The sequence below is a fragment of the Ciconia boyciana genome, chromosome 1 (genome assembly GCF_034638445.1).
Source record: "Ciconia boyciana chromosome 1, ASM3463844v1, whole genome shotgun sequence".
In the NCBI taxonomy this organism is placed as follows: Eukaryota; Metazoa; Chordata; class Aves; order Ciconiiformes; family Ciconiidae; genus Ciconia; species Ciconia boyciana.
Window position 1 is genome coordinate 176913282 of NC_132934.1, and position 22328 is coordinate 176935609.

The 22328-nt window shown below is 36.1% G+C and overlaps 1 protein-coding gene across 2 annotated transcripts in view; it reads left to right on the plus strand.

Annotated features, from left to right (window-relative positions):
* Positions 1 to 22328, plus strand: part of KLHL1 (kelch like family member 1) — a 249394-nt gene that overhangs the window by 126498 nt on the left and 100568 nt on the right. For both annotated transcript variants that reach the window (XM_072854161.1, XM_072854170.1), the window contains one exon: positions 18133 to 18345. In XM_072854161.1, coding sequence (XP_072710262.1) covers positions 18133 to 18345 — 213 coding nt within the window. The remainder of the gene's footprint in view (positions 1 to 18132; positions 18346 to 22328) is intronic.

A 22328-nucleotide genomic window follows, 5' to 3' on the forward strand; every position in this document is an offset into this window, starting at 1 on the left:
AGAAAATTGCTTTTCCCAAAAATACAAAGGTTAAAGGGAATTAATAGTTTCAATTGTGTTTCATTAAAGATTTCCCTACAGGTAATATAGTCCAATCCCCTTCTTCCATATTGTCGTGGTTTAGTCCCAGCCAGGAACTAAGCACCACGCAGCCGCTCGCTCACTCCCCCCCGGTGGGATGGGGGAGGAATTGGAAGAGCAAAAGTAAGAAAACTCGAGGGTTGAGATAAAGACAGTTTAATAGGGAAAGCAAAAGCCGTGCATGCAAGCAAAGCAAAGCAAGGAATTCCTTCACCACTTCCCATGGGCAGGCAGGTGTGCAGCCATCTCCAGGAAAGCAGGGCTCCATCACGCGTAATGGTTACTTGGGAAGACAAAACGCCATCACTCCGAACGTCCCCCCCTTCCTCCTTCTTCCCCAGCTTTATATACTGAGCATGACGTCATGTGGTATGGAATAGCCCTTTGGTCATTTTGGATCAGCTATCCTGGCTGTGTCCCCTCCCAGCTTCTTGGGCACCTGGCAGAGCATGGGAAGCTGAAAAGTCCTTGACTAGTGCAGCAACAACTAAAACATCTCTGTATTATCAACACTGTTTTCAGCACAAATCCAAAACATAGCCCCATACCAGTCACTATAAAGAAAATTAACTCTATCTCAGCTGAAACCTGGACACATATCATACCCAGAATTAGTTTTTCGAGGCTTTTAGTTAAAAGTTCAAAGCAGCAGAATCCATTGCAGTAGGGCACATTCAATTGTTTACATAACTATTTAATATTTTTTAATGTACAGAAAACACTGAGGACTGCTTCCTGGGTTGTATATAATATTCCCAAAAGAGGCCATGCTGATATGGATCTTTTTACAAGCATGTCTTTCTGAAAGTATTCTAAACCCACTACTAAAGTCTGAAATACTACAAACAGCAGTAAGTGATTGGAAAATATATTAACTTATAAGGATAAGCTTGATAAGCTCTCCTTACCCAGCACACCAGAATTTCCTTAAGAGGAGTGAGGAAATAATGACAAAGAAAATGAAAGAAAATTGTAAGGTGGTTTTCAATGGCAAGCCATCTTTTAAGCAGCCCTATGCATGCTTTAGGTGCGGGTAGCTCTGAGATCACTCTAATGGCCCAGTGTTAATTTGGCATCTGAGACCTGCCAGGCGCAGTTTCTTTAACTTCGCTCATTTTAAAGGAAGGTTATTCTTTTAAAGTTTTTGGTGTTTGTTTCCTTATGTGAATGTGAAGTTTGAAGATGTTAGGAAAAAAAATCAAAATAGAACAAAAAATGAAATACTTGGGAAAATCACAAGAAGCTTTTTCTTACAATATTTGCTGCTTTACCTGAAATTTACCATTTTATGTTTTCTTTTAAAGATATTTCTTGTCATGGGGATAGCAGAAAGGCCAAAAGATAATTTAGTGATATTGTTCACATTACTGATATAGAATAAAAGGGAAAATAAGACAGAAGAATACTGTATGATATAGGTAAATTAATAATTGCAGTGCCTTAATCTTGGATTGGTTTAATTTCTATCTGCATACACAGATATGTATTTATATAAATATGTAAGATATGTATAATCTCTCCTGTTATTAACACAATTATATCCTTTTTTATTTTAACATTTATTAAACTTTGAGTATGTGCCAAGAAGGTGCTGATGCATCACCTCCCCCCACCCCCCCCATATAGTTAATTCACACAGCAGGACTGTTAATCAGCATGCAATAATGTTGTAGTTTACTATGAATAAATTCAAGGTGATTCAAGGCTGTTTTTCTTTTATTATATCTCAGGTATTTTTATGTTGTTGTGTTGTTGTTTTGGGTTTGTTTGTTTGGTTTTTTTAACCTAGGATACTCTGCATTTTATGGAATACTTCTAAAGGTTAATCAGTGTTCCTGTTTGTCATGTTGGTGAAACGTACCAGAATTTCTTTTTTGGGTTTATCTTAATCTATTATTACATTAACTATTTTGCTATAACTTTTGATTTAACATAAAGTTATTATACAGATCTTTATGTTGCCAAATAGAGAGCAACACACAGTCTGCAGACCATCTGAATGACATGTAGCTCTAGTCAACATTATCAGTTTTTAACTGTGTAGGTTCAGTACTGAAACTATTCAGAATTTTTCTTCTGATGAAATTTCATACTGCACCTGTATGAAGACTAACCATATACTCAGTTGCATTAGTCAGCGGGTTGAAAGAAATAATTATTTCCCTCTACCCAGGACTCATGATGACTTAACTGGAATGCATTTTCCAGCTGGTGGCATTTCGATTCAACAGCAAATTGAACCAGGTATGAAGCTGAAGCAGGAAACACATAGTATATGAAGAGAACCTGACATTCATGAAGAAAAGAAAGCTAAAGCAGACTCAGTATTTTCAGCTACCTATCAGGGATTATAGAAAAGATAAGATCATTCTCTTCCTGAAGGTGCACAATAAGATGACATTGGACAACAGTCCCAAGTTGCAGTTTCCAAGTGAAAAACATTTCTTCACAGTGATAGTAGTACTCATTGTAGCAGTTTTCTCAGAGAAGCTGAGGCTAAAGAATCTCTGTGCTTGGAAATATTCAAAGCTAGACTCAACAAGGCCCTGAGCATCCTGACCTATGGTTGAAATTAGCCTTGATTTGAGCAAGGGTTGGACTAAATGACCTCCAGAGGTTTCTTTCTGCCTGAATTATTTTATGATTCTCTTTTGTAAGTCAACCTGACACATTAAGTCTAAATTTACTATATTTCATTTCTGTCCAATGAAGGGAAAATGTAAGATTCAGAAAATAATCAGATGTAATTCTTTTTGTGACATTCTGTAATTTTCAATTTTCAGTAGAATTTATTCCATCAGTAGTGATTCTGTTTTTGTTGTTTATTTTCATGAGATTAGAGCTGTGATTCAGATCAGATTCAAAACCTTACGGTAGACTGCCTTCAGTGTGGGTATATATGTGTATGTATATATATACACACACACATATACACATGCACTTGTATATTTATATATGCATTTGTGGTTTTACTGTCCAACCTCCCATTACAAAAAACACAGCTTAATCAATAATATCCATAATTTTGGGCATGCTATTCATGTCATTGAAATGAAGATAATTTCAAAGAAATGCAGTAATTCTTGTAAATTATGACAAAATAGTAGCTGCTAGACAGGTGACTTTGTAAACGAAGTGCATTCCGCAGGTGAATTTTTATGTTCCAGTTAAAAAGCCAAAGCTCTCAACATAGAAATGTAACTAAATTTTACTTCATTACTATATAGTGCAGTTCTATAATGGGCAAACTGGGGAGTTAATAAGTAGTGAAGCACATGCAAAATAAACTACATATTTAGAAGATAACAACTTGTACATATAAGCTCTCCACATAAGGGAAAGCTGTCAAAACTGTGGAAATCACTAACTACTATGAAACATTTATTTGTATTCTGAATTGGACCTCTGAGAAGAGGTATCCAAAACCAATCAATCTTCCATCAGTCTAGTGCTTTTCAAAAACACTGAACACACTGATCATTTTGATTCTAAAGAGAGGAGCCATGTATTGACACAGAGAGCAAGCACTAAAAATAATGCTAAACTTCTCTGTTAGACTTCTGAGGATCAGTATTTTAGAAATATCCAAACTTTTTCTTGAAGCCAATTTAATTCAGCTGTAAAACCTGCTCAGAGTTCATTCTGATGGTTGTTATTGCTTTGCTTAGGTTTAGACAAAATCTGAGATAGAGCTGTGAAATTCCTAGGGGTGGTTAAAACTTTATATTAATTAGGATTTCATTATAATTTTTGAAAAGTATGCTCTAAGAAGTTATTCAGAAGTACACCTGGTTGTTTTCCTATTTGCTGTAAATCTTAGAAATTTATTGCCATGAATTTCTCATAAAAGTTGGTATCAGAATGTGCTTCCACAGAAAGGATTTTGCAAGCATGTTTTTAAACACTTGGTTTTTTCTTATTACAAATTTCAAACATATCAGTAGAGATTAATGAATTCTGTAGAATAAATTCCCAAATTAAAATTCACTTTTTTTTTTTTTTTTGGTAGTTAAATTACATTTGAATAACATATATTATAATAATCTTAGTTCTTAACATTCTTAATCTGTTATCTCCATCAGGGCCTGCTAAGATGTATTGCAACTGACTTACTTATTGTACAATTGGTAAAAACCTCTTCCTTTTTAGAAGTGATTGGACATATCTGGAATATATTTTGGAAAGGCATTACTTAATTCAGTACCTCTTAAAGATTTTTGTGAAGTGCCTCCTGGAAAAAGTAAATGTATGAAAATATAGATACTTTGATGCTTTTTCATTCAGGATGTTGCTGTACAATGAAGTAGAAATGCAGAATTATATCTACTGCTGTCTGGTTTTATGTTTAATTAAAATTGAGAAGGGACAAGAGCAGCCAGAATTTATCATCACCTTCAGCTTTTCAATAAAATAATTGAATGTTAGCTGAAAATTTGCTTATCTTAAATAAGGTTGTATTTATTATCTTTCTTAGTAGGAAGAAAAAAATTGTGCTTGGGAGAAAGTGACAGGTATGAAAGATCATTTTTTTTTAATCCTTTATCCTTATCCTTATCTTATTCTTGCTCCTATTTCTACTCTTACTCTTACTATTTCTTTTGAAGCCGTATACAGAAAGAACCAACATAGGGTATGTTGCAATGCGTGTTTTGTCCAAGCTTGAGCCTTGCATCCTGGCTCAGAGAGATTTTTTCTTGGTGTTGTTCACAGGATAAAAATGTACAGTTAGATTGTACTATGTGTATATCCTGTGTTCCTGTGCTGAGAGGAATTAGCAAATTTAAGTCAAAATGCAAATTCCCCAAAGTTATTTGGAGGAGGGATTAGTCTGTGACGAAAAGAATGGGAAGCACAGAACTCAGAGCCATATAGCACGATTGCACCACATTTAGTTCATTGAGTGGACCCAGTTTAGTCCACTTACTACTCTGTTCTGCACTGTCTATGCCACTATCTTCTGTCCATACAGAATTAAAGCAGTTAAACCTTTTTTGGTCTTTTTTTTTTCTGACTTAATAAGGCTGGAATGATGATTAGGACCTCCTCCTAAGAAACTATCCCAAAGAACTAGTGTTAGATAAGGTTCTAAATCCAATTAAGAGAACTGATTTAAGATTTGAAAATTTTAATATCCCACCAATTGTCTTGATTGAATAGTCAGAACAATATCTATGGCAAAAATGTTGACACACAGAAATATGTTCAAAATCAGCTTCAGTGGGAGTGCACTGAATAATGTCTTGTTCATAAACACTTTGAATATTTTCTTGGGAGCTGATTAAATGGATTCATTCAGAGTGAGGCTTGTCTTATGCCCTAAAATTTCTCAGATAGGTATTTGAATTATTGAACTGTTTAAAACATCGACATCATACTACTGGTACCACATATTTTGTGAAGATTTTGTGGCTTTCCTTCCACAGAGGATTTGCACTCCATAATCTGAGTATCTTCACTGCAGAAAGAAGGCAGGATTTTAAAAATGTCACTAGATGCCTTGTTTCCTTTTGGCAGGTTCAAAGTAGCATCCTCTTCACTACACAGGATTTTGGCTTGCTGTTTAGTGACTGACTTTGCCCATGCACTATGTAGGGAGCCTGAGCAACCAGGTTGGCTTTTAGATTCTATTCTCCTCAAAAACATTAAAAATAAAAATCTTGACAGAGAATCTGTAAGGCTGAGATAAAACAGATCTAATAGGCATCTTCAAGGTAGATAAGGCGAGAGACAGACATTTAAATGAGTTGCTTACATTCATCTTTGCTACCAAGGGTCTTAGACCATAAGTTAACTTTTTTTTTTTAAAGTATGTAAGTCAGAATAATTATCTCAAAATTATATGAATGCTGACAGATCACTAGACCATTTGATATTGACCCAAGTATTCTGAAGGAAGTGTTATCTGTGATATGTAACCTAACATCTAAGTTGTCCTTGGTAAGAGAAAAATGGAAGCTGATAAATGTGATAGCAGTGAGAGAGCAAACAGAAAAAAAAGAAAGAAAAGTCCCACAGAGAGCCAGATACCAATTAGGTTGATTTCTGTATAAAATGGTTAAACCATAATAAAGGAGAACAGGCAGAAAGATGGATCAAAAAATGGAAGAGTAAAAGAAATTTTGGTAAGGCAAACCCCATTTCACAAGTCTATGAGACTCTGTAGACAAATTTTCTATTGTGTACTTGCATTTCTGAAAGTCCTTTGATAAGTCCATTATTGGCAACTCTTAAAGACATATAGCCTTAAAGGCATGTGGGAAACATTCTTCTCTGGATTACTATCTCTTTAACAATTAGGAAACAAAGGATTAGAATGAATGTACAGATGTCACTGTGTAAAAAGTTACCAGTAAGGACCACAGGGAAGTATGTTGTGAATTACTCGATTAAACATTCTCATAAATTGTATGGAAAAAGAGTAAATAATGAAATAAAATGGCTTTATGGACAGTATAAAATTACTGAGGATAGTAAAAGCCACAAACTGTCTCTAAGAAGTTGCAAAACGATCTTGTGATGCTAAGCATATAATGCCAAATAAAATTAAATATTGATAAGGTAAAAGTAGTGCAAGTGAAGGAATAATCTGTATACATTTAATGGTGGGATCTTAACTAGCTATCTCTTATCAGGGAGGGAAAAAAAATGCAAACAACTTTTATTAATTGAGATCGGTTGTCTGCTTATGAGAAAGTTTGCTGAGCACTTAGGGTGGTTACAGAAGAAGGGGAATGCTAGGGAGTATTAGGAAAGGAACAGAGGACAAAACAGGAAACACCAAATCCTACTCCACTCCATGGTTTGTTTGCACCCTTAATACTGCTTGTAGCTCTAGTTATCTAATCTCACAAAGAATATATGAAAACTAAAAAACACTAAAAAAAGGATTAGTGATGATTGCATCTAAGTAGACCTGTCAGTATGTGCTACAGAGTGATCTGAAGCCTGAATCCTCTGCCATCCAGATCAAATATAAATCCTGCATCTTAGTTTTCCTTTTCATGGGAAGAAGCATGCGAGGTGAGGCTGGTTGGTATTCTTCTCTTCCCTTAGATCACTTGGAGTAAAGTCATCTTGGAAGGACGTTGCCAGGGCACTCTGTTTATTTGCAGATAAGGATAATAATGGAATAATAATTGAAAATGTGGGAAAGCCCCCTATCTCCATAAGAAGAGAGGTGTTTTGATGGTGGTGGTGGTTTGGGGTTTTTGGTTTTGGCAACGGGGAAGATATGACTGCTGGAGAGGCTGTAATAGACACATAAGACAGAAATGGCATGGAAAATGAGAATAGGATATTATTTCCCTCAATTCAAGAATTGAATTCAAATCTATTTGAGCAACAGATTTAAAAGCAAACAAAAGGAAATACTTGCCTCTTACAAATATGTGCTTAAGTTGTGTAGTTGACTGCAAGGGATTCTATGGAGACAAAACCTAGATTCAAAGTGCTATTAAATAAATTGAAGAGAAGTCCACAAAGGTCTTCTAAACATCTCATACAGGAAATCCCTAAAATCACAAATTTCTAGAATCTGATACACAGAGAAGATATAACATTTACCTTTTAGAGTTCCTTCTAATCATTGTCAAAATTACATCTGGTCACTGGTCACAAATGGACCTTTGCTTGCTCTAAACCCATACAGCTCTTTTTATGTTCTATGAGCACTTAAACACTAAGTAACATCTAGATACCTAAATTCTGTGCAAGGCTGTATCAGCTATCAATAAGCTTATCTGAATAAATGCCATTTTTTTAAATGTAATTAGTACCTTCTAAAGCATTAGGGTATCAGGAGATCCAATCCTAAAAGTTTAGCAATCCCCATGTTGTTTTAAATTCTTTATCTTAAAGAATGTTTATAACTGTTCTGCTTTAAAGTCAGCTGTGTTAGACAGCATAATTCCAGGTGTAAATCTCATCTAGCAGTATTCTGTTTATTTCCAGAAAAAAAAATCTGTTTATTTGTGTTGATAAATAAAAAAGACAAGAAAGAAATGTGAAGCTTTTAGATGAGTGATAAGAAATCTAGAAATCTTCTTTTGTGTTTTATAGGGAGTGTTTAGTTATGTAAGGAGCCACTGGCTTTGTAGTAAATAGCTTGGGAAGTTGAGTTTGGGTGCGGTTTCCTCAGATCATTCTTTTACAGAGTACAGATTATTTTTTAAGTGGTGGATTTTAAAAAGAGTGGAATGATAATGAATTATGTGAGAACTTGAACACAAGATAATGAAAAAAAAAAAAAACAAACCAACCAACAGTGAGACACAGCTATAAAGTTCTCTTTGCCTCCTCCCCCTTCCCAATAAAGAACTGATGCTGAGAAATTACTGCATATTATAGTTAGTTGACAGCATGAGATTATTTGATGGTAACATGCAGTCTTGGAGAGAGTGAAACATAATGTCTGTTCCTTCCAAATTTGTAATTTCCAAAGCACCAATAAAACAAGAATAACTGTCAGTTTAATCAATATTATGTGCAGAATGACAAATGTTTTACAATTTCATTTCAGTCTGAAATTTGTCTTCTGGGATTCACACAGTAGGTTAATATATTTTCAGCATTCATTTAACAGGTTTTTTAAGTGCTCTGTCAAAGACAACAACTTAATGTGACAAGTTTTCAGCAGCCTTGTATCTTGACAAACCACTTAAGATCTAAATACAGTGTTTATTTTACATTATAATGTATACCATTATTTTGTTGGAAAGAGTATGGAAATCACCATTGTTAATGATCAGACATCTTTGTGTGAATTATTCTACTTTCTGAAATACTGTGGAGTACAAAAAGTTTCTGTTATCTAGGGGAGGGGTATGTGTGGTGATTTTAATTAACTTTGTACCATAACACTGTGTCTTTAGAATTAATCTGGATTTAATAATGTGCTTGAAGGCTGTAAGTGTGGTCGGAAAGTAATTACCATATGACTTTCTTCAAACCTGCTTATGGAGTGGAAGTCTTTGGAAGTCCCCTTTACATAGAGAGGTGGTTCTCTCTCAGAATCCTTTTTGTGTTCCAATGTTTTTCTAATTTGGAATATATTCTCTTCTTTCATACTAATTAAGACTCTCAGGAATGCTTCAAATTATGCTGGATATTAGTTGAAAGGTAGGTTAGAGTCTGACAATGAAAAACAAAGTGTGTGAGAGAATGATTCAGGCACATGATTCAGGCATTTCCTGAACATTATATTTTCTGTATGATGGGCTATTTGTTTTCTAGAATGCTCTTGGAAGGTATGTACTTTTTCAATACAGTGATTTGCTATAAATTAATCAGAAATGCTAAAGTTTTCATATGTCTCTGCTGTGATTTTTTAAACATTTAGTTTCAGTTAAAATGACTACTGAATCTGCAATATTAACATAAACTACTATTTTTAAAAATTTTTCTCCTCAAACAAAACTGTAACTAAAACATTCTCCAGCAACAGCATATATCACATGTGACACAGAACACATATGCTTTGAGATAGCTAATGAAGACAGAAGAAACACTGTTGTTGCATGTCTTTATAGTGTGGAAAGGAGAGTAATAGAACAAGGCTTTTTTCCTCTATGATCATGCAATTCCCCATGGTTCATTAGATGCATTTTCATTTTAATGGCTACTTATTTTTAATTCAAGTTTGGAGTACAGGCATATGAGAAAATATTTCACTCTAATGCTCTGACTGAGGTTTCAATTGCTTTTTGGAATATTATCTTAATTACAGTATTTATTAATCATTTATGAAAGTAGAAGCTTTTTTTATAGACATGATCTTGCATATACCTTCAGCCTTTGCTTTGTGCTGTATTCCATCACATTTCACAGGCTACGGAGGGTCAGGATAGGTCAGTGAATGATTATGAGATTACCAGTGAATTTGTAGGTGCTACCACAAGAAACACTGTTAATGATTAAGTATCTTGTTTTCACTCCTGAACATTACAACATGGTGTTACAGGACACATTACTGTGAATGAATTGTAAAAGCAAGGCCATAACCACTCAAGTCCTTTGAGTTATTAAAGACCCAAGAGATTATTTTGAGTTTTTTAAGTTTTGGTGCTAATGGGCTCATTAATCAGAGTGAGAAATTAATAATAAGAACTCGTATGTATGAGTGGAAGACAGATGAGTTCAAATGGGAAATTAGACACCCATTTTAATGTTGAGGATGATTACTTCTGAAAGCTACTGCAAAAGTGGCAAATTATCCATCTCCAGAAGTCTTTGAGATGATGCCTTTATAGGAAGCAATCTTCAGTGGATCAGATGTTATTAGGTTCAACACAAGGGTTAAAACAAAACTGAAAGGGATTCTAAGGCAGTTCCCTGCTGTCCGGGGAAACCAGCTCATGGTAATCCCTTTTGTAAACTCCATCCTAAGTTATTACACTGTTCTAACAGACCTATTCCCTGCCCACCCACTGGAAATCTGTTCTAGAGCTTGATGCTTTAACAGCAAGAAATATTTTTTTTCTGATTTCCAGCTTTCTTTTAATAAGATTTGATTTAGGTGAGGTTCCTGTTAGGCTTGTTACGCTCCATTTTCCTCGTTTTCCTTTTCTATGCCTGTAATAAGAGTAAACAAGACAAGGGCTTCATTAAGACATAAAAATATGTGCTTACCTTGACATAAATGTTGAAAGGTTACGCTTGTGCTTTTCTGCATCCAGACTTAGTTTGCCTTATGGTTCAAAGGCCAGGTTACACAGATTGAAGCACACCTCTGTAACTGAATACCAACATCCTCCCTAGTTGTGGATTCTGCATAATGAGTGGAGTAAACTATGGCACAGTGGCTGAAAGAATTACTTACTGGTTTTATTAATCCACAGGCCTCGGTTCTAGCATACACCACAGTCATGCACAGCAAGTTACATTAAATCTTGAGGCACACTTGTAACCTTTGCTGAGCAGCCCAGTGCCTAACTGCTGCTTTTGAGACTTCTCTAACACTACTTTTGTCTTTACTAATCTTGCTTAAGATGCCATAAGCTGCAATTCCAACTCTTGGCCACAGTCTTGAGTGCTCCAGTATGGTGTGGTACCAGGGCTGATTTGATCAATAAGGGCTAGTACTTGCTGTACCTGCTACAGAATGTGTATGCATATGTGTTCCCATCCTGAGTGAGTTTTAATCTATCCATGGATGGAGTATTCCAGCAATGGCCAGAAGCTGTGGGGAGTGTTGATGGGGCTCTTAGTGAAAGACATCCCTCTTGCCTAAACTCATTATTTTACCCTGGTATTATCCTGTCCTGCATGACGTTGTAAGTGATGGTCCTTATGTCCTCCTATCCTACAAAATGGTTCTGTTCCTCCTCCCTGGGGTGTACCAGTTATGGAGTGGTTTATCTCCAGTAGTTGTCCCAATGGTTACTTGACCATTTTTCATATAAGGACAGACTGAGAGAGCTGGGACTCTTCAGCCTGGAGAAGAGAAAGCTCAGGGGGAATCTTGTCAATGTGTACAAATGCCTGATGCAAGGGATTGAAGATGAGGGGGGCAGACTCTTCTTAGTAGTGCCCAGTGACAGGACAAGAGGGAATGGACACAAACTAAAAAACATGAAATTCCATCAGAACACAAAAAAACACTTTTTAACTGTGAGGGTGTTGAAACACTGGAATACATTGCAAAGAGAGGTTGTGGAGTGACCTTCTGTGGAGGTATTCAAAACCCAACTAGACACAGTCTTGGACAACCTGCTCTATCTGACCCTGCTTGAACAAGGGCATTGGACTAGATGATCTCAAGAGCTCCCTTCCAGTCTAAATGATTCTGTGATTCTGTGACCTACAGGTTAGGGAAGCCACTGTGGCCAGACTGTAAATTGGATGATAGTGCTGGATTGGGGCAGCAAACTTGTACCAAAGCATAATTACAGGAGCAGGGAAAGGAAGAAAGAAAAGTCAAGCTAGGAGAGTAAGAAAGTGAGAGTGTCATGATGACTACTTCCATGGAGTTTTATAATTTAAACTCAGAAACTTGTTCTGTTATCTAGGTGAGAAGGGTTGCATTCCTGCTGTGCAAACAGCACAATTTAAAAAGTTGGGGCAGCTTATATTTTCCGTATTTGGGGAGTGCTAAGGGTATGTCTTATACAAGTAAAAGCAAAACAAGACAGTCACCAGAGTCATTACAAGTGTGTATCCACACTTTATAATACTGCACCAATGTGACAGTTTGCACTGTGAGTCTCTATTTTTGCCACTTTTAGCCTTTTCAGTCCAAAGTACCACCTCTAGATGATTCACAGTGCTGATCTCTTTTGCTATTTTCTTGAAATTGTGCTGAGAACCTTTCCAATGACAAATATATCGATCTGGGCCAATTCAAGTCACAGAAAACAAACATTCCAGTTTTTTAGGTCCCTAGTTTGTGCTCCCTGGTTCTATTAACCTTATTTTGGAAGGGTAAACTAACATTTAAAAAGACCTCAAAAAGGGGGGGGGGTGTGAAGGAAAAAAAAAAAAAAAAAAAGAAAGGTGGAGTAATTAATAAGAAAACTGTTTTACAGGCTACTAGAGTTCTGTTTTTCCTAGCTTCCATGCTAGGAAGAACATATTATGCATGCACTGGGGCTTAGCACCCAGAAGTTCCAGTTTTTATGGGATACAGGACCTTCCAGAACAGTGTTGGAAGACTGTTTCAGTCAGGGGGAGCAAGATGTATAGATGTCCTCATCCATTTAGCAAGTTGTGACTGTTTCGTGTACAGGTTAGGCTTCTTGGATCTTCTTAGATGTGAAGAAGAATATGTGCAGCATGTGTGAGCTAAGATCCTTCAGCAAAACAGGAAACAAATATTAACCATTCTGGCACAGTTAAGAAAACATGCAAGATTAAGGCCCTCTAGCTTGAAAGTTTTAACGAGTTTATTGTGATGAACTGGCGTATCAGCAAGCGTCTATGACCAACTGGTTATGAACTACATTTAGATTGTGAAATCCCAGAATGCTGCATGATACTGGTGATGAATTAGACTATACTGTGGCTAATTCTGCAGAGTCATATCCTAAAACCTGAAAATTTTGGAAAATAAAATAATTTAAAAGTTGAAGTAAAAAAGGAAAATATTTAGATCGTGATAGTCTTAACTTTGTAATCTGTAAGTCTCTATTAAGATTTCAGTATGCTGTGTGAGCTGGTATCCATAGTCACAGTCTCTTTGATCCTCAGCTTGCTGTCTGCTCTCCCCAAAAAGCAGCAGCTGCTGATCTCTCTTCCCACTGACAAAAGTTCAGAGAAGCATACACCTACATGATCTCTTTCCACTAGCTGCCTATCCTTTGAATGCCCCAGCCTTTATATCACTTTTGTAATGGTGACATCAGGCTGGCATCTAGTACTGGAAGAAACATGTAGCTATTTGGATTACATAGGGCAGATGGAGCTTGCTTTCAGATAAAATCTGGGATTTGGGTAGAGAATCAGACCATAAGCATATTAATAAGTGCTGGTCCTTTGTCTAATGGGGGTTCAGGAACTTGAAAAGCCCATTCTCCTTAGGAAAGAAGATACACGATAGGATAGTTTTTGCAAAAGGGATGTAGTCTTGTATGATACACAGCTGATAGGGAAAAGTGGGCGTACAAAACAAGAGGGCTGAATTCAATGTAGCACAGCAGCAATAATTCCAGAATGAAATAGTTTGGGGCTTGACCAAAATCAAAATTGGCTTTCAGGTCTTTAGCACTTCAGAAAGTATACTATATGATTTAATATGGAAATCAGATGCACTATTTATTCATTTATTTAAATGTTTGCATGAAAACTTAGGTTCTAAACTAAAAGCAGTGTGGGCTTAAAATATTCATTGACACCAGTCATTTGCTATTTAAGTAAAAGGCTAGTGTACGGATACCTTTTTTTCAGCATTATTTTATGCGTTTCTCATTTTCGTATTGGAAAGGCCACAGCATCAAAATCAATAAAATGTAAAACTTCTTAAATAAGACCCCTACATCCAAAACCAAAAAACCTGCTAAGCATTTTACTGCCACGGCAACTCTGATGTAACAGGTTCTAAATAGCACTCTCAGAACATGACATTCTTCGTCAAGGTATTAAATTACTTCATATTTTTTATAATACTGAATAAATTATTCTCAGGTTCTTCCTTACAACTGATGCATGCTGATTAGTGAAATCAATGACATAAACATCAATGAGAACTAACTTTTGCAAGATAATTTGATTACATGTGAAATAATGTTTGTTACAAGTCTTGATTAAAAAAAAAATCAAATTCATTTGTATTGATAGCATCATTATAAGGTTATATGTAGTAGAATTTATTTTTATTACATTCCATTTGGTAATAGTTTAATTTCATTAGAGCAGTTATGTTCCTATGATGCACAATCTGTTAGACTCAGATACTCAGGTGCTTGCTTATCTACCTTTAAATACAGATATGTTTTGTTTACATGACTACTGTGCTAATACTTTATAGTCATTTAATTCTAATCCTGTGTGCTGCTGAAAAGGTTTAAAAGTGAAACAGCTCTGCCGTGGAAATGCTATGACCCCACGGCAATGATTATTGCATGAGCATTTTGAGAAAGTGGAAGGGCAACCAAGTGAGACATAGCTTTCTCCAAGTGGGTTCAGAGACTTTCACACTTTCTACTGTAAGTTACCTTTTCTAATTTAAAAGCAAAAATCCACTACTCTACTTAATTAAAACATTACAATTCTTGCTGAAGGGAAAGGCTAAGTGAATGACCCATGCAGGAGAGGCATTAGTCACAGCCCAGTTGATCTTATGAGACTTATGAGACAGTGAAGACCAGATCTACAAAGCTTCTTAAGTATCAGAGTCAAGAGTTACAGGTCCTGAAAACTCATACACGTCTGTCACATAACCCTGGACTGTCACGTAACCCTCATGCTTAAACGCTGAGTACCCTTATTCTCAAAATTAAGGTTTCTCAGCCCGTGAGGACCTAAGCATTCCTGAAAGCACTTCACTAGAGCGGGACTGAGTAGCTCAATTCCTATCTTGCACCTTAATTTCAGAAGAATTTAAAATTTATTTCATTTATCCAGAAAATTTTAACCAGTAGATTGCAGATATCTTTTGTATCCTGTTCCCCAAAGAAAGGCAGATATTTTTTCCACAATAAGCACATAATAAATTATTTCTGTTGTCATAAAACAGCAAGGCATTGAAATAGCAAGGCATGCTTTGAAATGAATGAAATTAAATTAATCTCAAGAAATTAAAATGAAATCTAGGAAGTTCTAAACATTCAATAGTCAATTTAGGAAAAGCTAAATACTTAAAGGAGAGTGTTTTTAGCTCTGAAGATCGAGAACCTGGATTTTATTGCTGTTTTATATATATAAACTATATATAAATATACCATATCGAACAAGGTATCTGTTTAGAAGAACAGATTTGAGCTCATATGTTTTGTCTGAAAACTTTGTTAGATTCTACTTTCAGTCAATGGTAAATCAGTACAAAGGCTGGAATAAGTTCTCCTTCAGCATATATCCAAATGAAAAGACAATTAAAAATGATAAAAAATCTTAATCAAACCTAAAATTATTATTCTGAATTTAGAGCCCCTACTCTGAGTGTTATTCAAAATTAATTAAGTTCTGTGAGTTCATAAAATGTATTCTACCATTGCAATGCTTCTCAATAATATTAGGTCTTTAGATTAATATGCTATTGCAAAGTTTGAAGTTGGTTCCTATTAAGAAGAAGAGTTATATTTTTTTCATAATGGGATTTAATGTCAGTTTAACCAGCCTTAATTAAACTTTGGCTTATAAATAATTTTACTGAGAAGTGCAATGAAATTTTCTGAGTTTTATGGCTTTTTAATTAAAATGAATTAAGCCAACTTGTGGTTAAGTGCCTGCAAACTAGTTCCCTTACATTTCCAAGCTATTGTACAATATTCTAGTCACACAATTTGAACTTTATCGGGAGTCAACGGATTAAATCGTTAGGCCATAAAAATCTAGGTTTTTAGGTACCTATTGACATTTAATCAAGCAATTTAAAAAAAGAACTGAGTCATGTTTTGATCTAATTATCAGTTATGTAAAGATAACTTAACAGCACAGTTAATACAGACCATGAGCATATATATACCTTTGATTGTCTGTTGTGTCAGCACCCTGTTTTGGGTGCATATGTAGAGTTAAAAAGTTACTTATCGGAAGTTGAGTTTTACATGTTAAAGTATTCACATTCATAATAATAAGCATCACTTTCAGCTTCAGCTAATTTATTCTATTTGCATGTATGTATTTCATGTGTAATTATATTACACATTTCAATGACCATCTGTCTGTCATGGTTTTGTCATGTCTATCTCTGTATTATTCATCTCTGCTACCTTATATAAAATAATATGCAGTTAGTTTTTAATAGATTCTTTTAAGAAGTAACTTCCAAAAAATATTATGTTGGAGAATTAAAATAATAATCTCCTTGTATTGCATGGGGCGGGGGAAGGACAATATTTGACTTACTAGGGCCAGAGTATAATTCTGATGTTTTAAGTCTTGCACTGTTTTTTTTCTGTATTAGTTATATTGTCTCAGTAGTACTGTGTTACTTCTATTTCAGTTCCTGATGACCAGTTAATCTTTCCCCTGGCCCAGATCCAAACAAGCAATTATAGAGAGCATTAATTTGAATTTTGATATGCTAAGAATTGAATTGAGTGGGTGTAGCAGTGGAATTATCCACTTCCCTCAATTTTGTTCTTACACTTAAGTCCTTGACTGATGTTTTGTCATTCCTTCCCTGCTTCTCATCTTACTTTCACAAAGTCTATCCAAAATACCATTACGAAATTCATTATTATCTTTTATCTATCCGATTTTGTAACTTACTTCTCCCTCCAACACTTTTTATATTTTTGTTTTATATCAAAAATTAGATTTTTTCTAGGAGGAGGGTCTTGTGCCTCCAGTCTATACCTACTTCACTTATAATTGTCTATGAATCAAGAATATGAGAACACATTTGCAATTTCTCCACAGAGATCAAGCACCCTAAAAGAAATATTTGGAGAAAGATACCCTGCAGAACTGTGCTTCTCTTGTGTCCTGTTAATGTAGGGTAGGTAGTTCAGAGAGCGCTTAATTCAGTTCTTAGGATTCAGTCAACTAAATGAAACATTTTTGTTTAGTTTATATAGTTTATATCTATATGTTTTTATATAGTTTATATAGTTTTTGTTTAGGTTTTTATAGTTATTCCTATGTGTATTATAAATTCCAGTACTGTGAGATTTTAATTGCTGTATACATTTTGCATGTTAGCTGGATGTTAACAACCTGTTCTAAACAAGTTCGAGAAATAATGCTAAGTTCATGGTGTTGATCTTCCTCTCAGCCTTGTCATATGTATAGACAGCCATCATCTGGATATTGATAATATAACTGTATATGACTGACAAGTTATTTAAGAAATAGATCAGATGATAGTGAAAAAATACAGGAAAAGGTAGTATGTGCATGTAAAGATTTACAATATATTGAATGTGCTCAATTACAACTGAGTTTATAAAAATTTCAAACAATATGCAGACCTGCCCTAGCCTTTACTAATTCTGCCAATTTTTAATTACAATATTACCATATAATCTTCATATTGTTTTCTGAATATATTCATATATGAATTACAACTATAGCTGTTTAATTCTAATCATCTTTGGTTTATTTCTCTCACGACTGGATTTAAGAAAGAATTTTTTTACAATAAGGGTGGTGAGGCACTGGAACAGGTTGCCCAGAGAGGTAGTGGAGGCCCCATCCCTGGAAACATTCAAGGTCAGGTTAGATGGAGCTCTGAGCAACCTGATCTAGTTGAAGACGTCCCTGCTCTTGCAGGGGGTTGGACTAGATGACCTTTAAAGGTCCCTTCCAACCCAAACTATTCTATGATTCTATGACTCTATGAGCTGTAAGAGGGCTGGGTGTGGCAGATATTGACTAATCCTATGGGTTTATTAGCTTTAACAGCTGCTTTTATGTTCTTCCAGTATTACTGAATCTGAAATACTTTCTGCTTCTCAGGAGAATATAATGGAAGTTATAAGAAATCAAGAATTTTTACTTCTACCAGCTGAAGAACTCCATAAACTTCTTGCTAGTGACGATGTGAATGTTCCTGATGAAGAGACCATTTTCCATGCCTTAATGATGTGGGTGAAGTATGATATGCAGAGGCGATGCAATGACCTAAGTATGCTACTTGCTTATATCAGATTACCACTGCTTCCACCACAGGTATTTTTAAATTATTTTATTTTAATAACAATAACAACAACAACAACAATAATAATAATATCACTTTTATTGTGAAAACTCTCACTGATTTATAATCTGTAACTGTTGAATACTCTGGGTGTTTAAAAGCAAAACTGTTCAGAATTAGAAAAAATGAATGGCAGCCCTTCATCCAGAGTGACATCAATAAACTCGAGGATTGGGCCAACAGATAGTCAAGAAGTGCAGAGTTCTGAAACTGAAGAGGAGTAACCGCAGATATCATAACATGCTAAAGACAGGCAGAATAGTAAATATTCTCAGAAAAAAAACCCCTGGGGATTATGACAGATACCAGACCGAGTACAAGCCAACAGCATGAATGAGGAAAACTACATATTGGTCTACATCAGGAAAAATTCTGTCAGCAGGCCATATGAAGTTATTATTCCCATAATACCTGGTGCTGCTAAGGCTGCACCTGGAATATTGTTTCTAATTTTGCACTCCACAATTTGAAGGCATAGGAAGAAACTGGAGAAGGTCCAGTGATGGGCTACCAAGATGGTATGTCAGCTAGAAGAGGAGAGGCTGAGGAAGCAGGCTTGTTTAGTCTGGTGAAGAGGAGGCTAAGCGATGACCTAATAGCAATTTAAGACTTCTTAAAGGGAAGATCATGGAACTAAATTCTTCTGGGGAGCACCACAAAATATAAGAAGGGGCAAATGCCCCAAGTTCTAGCGTGCACAGTTCAGGTTGGATATTTGCTGGAGGGGGAATCAGTTAGAACACAGTGAACCACTTCGGCAAGTTTTTCAGAGGCTAAGCAATCTTCTTCATTGAAGGTTCTCTTGAATTAGGTAGACCAGGTGATCATCAAATCCAGTGTTGGCATTAGCCCTGATTTGAGTGAGAGGTTGAACTAGTTGACCACTGGAGGTCATTTGGAGCTCCCTTCCTGTGAAAGCTTCTATGATTCTGTGATTCAGGCTTCAGTTCCCTTTTTTTTCCAGAGAAGTAAATAGTAATTTTATTCTGTTTAGTGCTTCCAGATAATCATTCTCCTTTCAGCTAGTGTACTGGGTCTGACTGGGGTGTAGTTGACGTTCTTCATCGCAGCCTGTATGGTGCTGTGCTTTGCACTTGTGGCTAAAACAGTGTTGGTAACATACCAATGTTTTGGCTATTGCTGAACAGTGCTCACACAGCATCAAGGCTTTCTCTCTTCCCTACCCCACTAGCCTTCCAAAAGTCAGTAGGTCGGCAGTGAGCAAGAGGTTGGGAGGAGACAGTCAAGACAGCTGACCCCAACTGACCAAAGGGATATTTCATACTGTATGACACTGTGCTCAGCAATAAAAAGCTCAGGGAAAGGAGGAAGGGGGAGGACGATTGTGGTTAGGGCGTTTGTCTTCCCAAGGAACTGTTACACGTACAGTTTTCACCAGGACGTGGCTGGACATCTGCCTGCCGATGGGAAGTAGTGAATGAATTCCTCTTTTTGCTTTGCTTGTGTGCACAGCTTTTGTTTTCCCTATTAAATTGTCTTTATCTCGATCCCTGAGTCTTCTCACCTTCCTTTTATTTTCTCCCCATCCCACAGGAAAGGAGAGTGAGTGAGAGGCAGGGTGTGTGTTTGGCTGCTGGCCAGGATAAACCCATCACAGCCCTTTTTGGCACCCTGCGTTGGGCACCACAAAGGACTATTTATGGAGAAGGTCAGAGTACTGAGAATTGGGCAGTGATGAGTAAGGTCAGAATCAGCTGCCATTTCAGTCTTGTTTTTTGATGGTGACTTTTAGATAATTCCATAATTGTGCTAGCAATAATATCAGATCATATCAATGTCTACAGGAGTTATTTCTACATAGGAAGCCAGAGACAATGTTCTCACATATCTAAATCTCTTCATGTTCATTTGAGCATACTTACTGTTCCTTAGAGATCAAATCCTGAGCTGAGGGTCCAATGAATGAACAAAGGAGTCACTGATACAGCAAAATATGTTGTTGAGCTGTTTCTTCTCTGAGTCTGCAAAATTTATTTCCTTCAAACCATGAAAGAAAACAAGACAAAAATAATATGACAATGGCAAATACTTTTGGTTGTGAATCCCAGTTGCTATTCTGGATATTGACCTTCCAGAATGACTCACTTGTCCAAAATCAAGAAAGAAATCCAAGTTCAAATCTGCTTAAAAATCAAGTAAATATTAATACTGGAATCCCCAAATGACATCCTGAGGTTCCTTCATATTGGGTATATGACACTGCAAAACAAAAAGAAAAACAGGGAGAGACCTCACACACCAGATCTTGGTCACCCTTACTGCTCAGTTGTTAACTCAGTCCTTGGCTCTGGTTTGAACCACTCCCGTTAGCTCTCTGCCAGACAAATATGCCATAGGGGATTGTAGCACTAACCCAACTGGTGTTACTCAGTTGTTTCTTGCCATGTTTCCTTTATCAGTATAAGCATAGCATATGATTCTCTGACATGCTTAAGTAGTTATTCTGTTTCAGCTAATATTTTGAAGAATACAGGAAGAAAGATGAAGGTAGGCTAAGAGTGGCAGCTCACTACATGACCAGATACTGGTATTGTAATGTCTAAGATGTACAAAAAATATATCCACTTTGAAAGGAATCAAGAAAAGAATGCTAGGAAGGAGCTGTTTAAAACAAGGACTATCATAAATCATAATGCTAAGATCTACAGGCACTTTGTGTCATACTGAGATCTCAGAGGGTTGGGTGGGGTTTTTTTTGTTTTACTTTCCAATATATAATGTGCTACAAAGGAAACAGTCAAATGTGGCACTTAAAGATTTCTTTGTCAGAAATGTGAGCTGTTTATTTTTCAACATCTATGCCAATTGAGAAGCTAGCACACAATACTGTGCATTACTGCAGTCTTTGAAGTGTTCTTTTTAAATCTGCCAAGCACTTACAAAAGTTAACTTAAACTGTTCACACACCAGCCTTACCTCTAGCTCTTATTGTGTAGAAAGAGATCATGCAGGCTTTGTTGGTTACTGGTCCCTGCCCTATTAGTAATTATTAGTAAAATTATTAGTAAAAATTATTAGTAATAATCTTCTTTATAATTAATATCTGCAAGATCTACCACTACGGAGTTAAATGAAGCTATTGACTTAAGTCAGACAAAAGGAATATAACTATTTTTTGTGTTCTGTGAATTGCTGAAAATGATGAAAAATAGACCCAAGATTAAAAAGATTACTTTCCTTTTCATTAGCCTAATGCAAAATACCAGGTAACGTATGTATGTGTGTAACGTATGTAATTGTCTCATTCCCATCTAGACTCCCATTCCCATGAAAGGCTGGACCAGAAGATCTTTCAAAGTCGCTTCCAACCTGGGCTGTTCTATGATTCTATGATTCTGTGGCATATAAAGTATCAGCTGAAATAATTTAGAGGCAAGATTTCAAACTAGTTTTATGTTTGGAATCTTCTAACCCCACTACAAATTCTAAATGTATGGCTCTTAAATTTAGCTGCATTCCTCCAATCAATAGGGATTTTACCTCATCTAGGCATCACATACTTTGCTTACCTCTGCACTGCTAATTGTATGTAAACCAGTGATCCCCACATTACCAAGCTGAGTGTTGTAGCCCTTTATCTATAGTGTTAAAGGCAATTCCCTGTACAATTGAGTAGCTATGTCCACACTCCACAATACCTGCTTCTGGGTTTCCTTTGCTGTCTCTGTGGCCCTAACACATAAGGATACCCTGAGACACTGCCAACAGCACTAATGTCCCTCATTTATGCAACTCAGTTGTGTCCACTTTGTTATCCGTCATCCTCATGAGAATATCCTGGATACCTTAAGTTACCTGAAGTATCACTATATCCCATGTTTAGCAACTGAATTAAATCCTAGATTTCCACTGCCTGTCACAGATAAGCATCACAAATGTAAACATGTATCATTGGTATCTTACGTCATTGAGACCCACCTATAAAGTCCTAAAA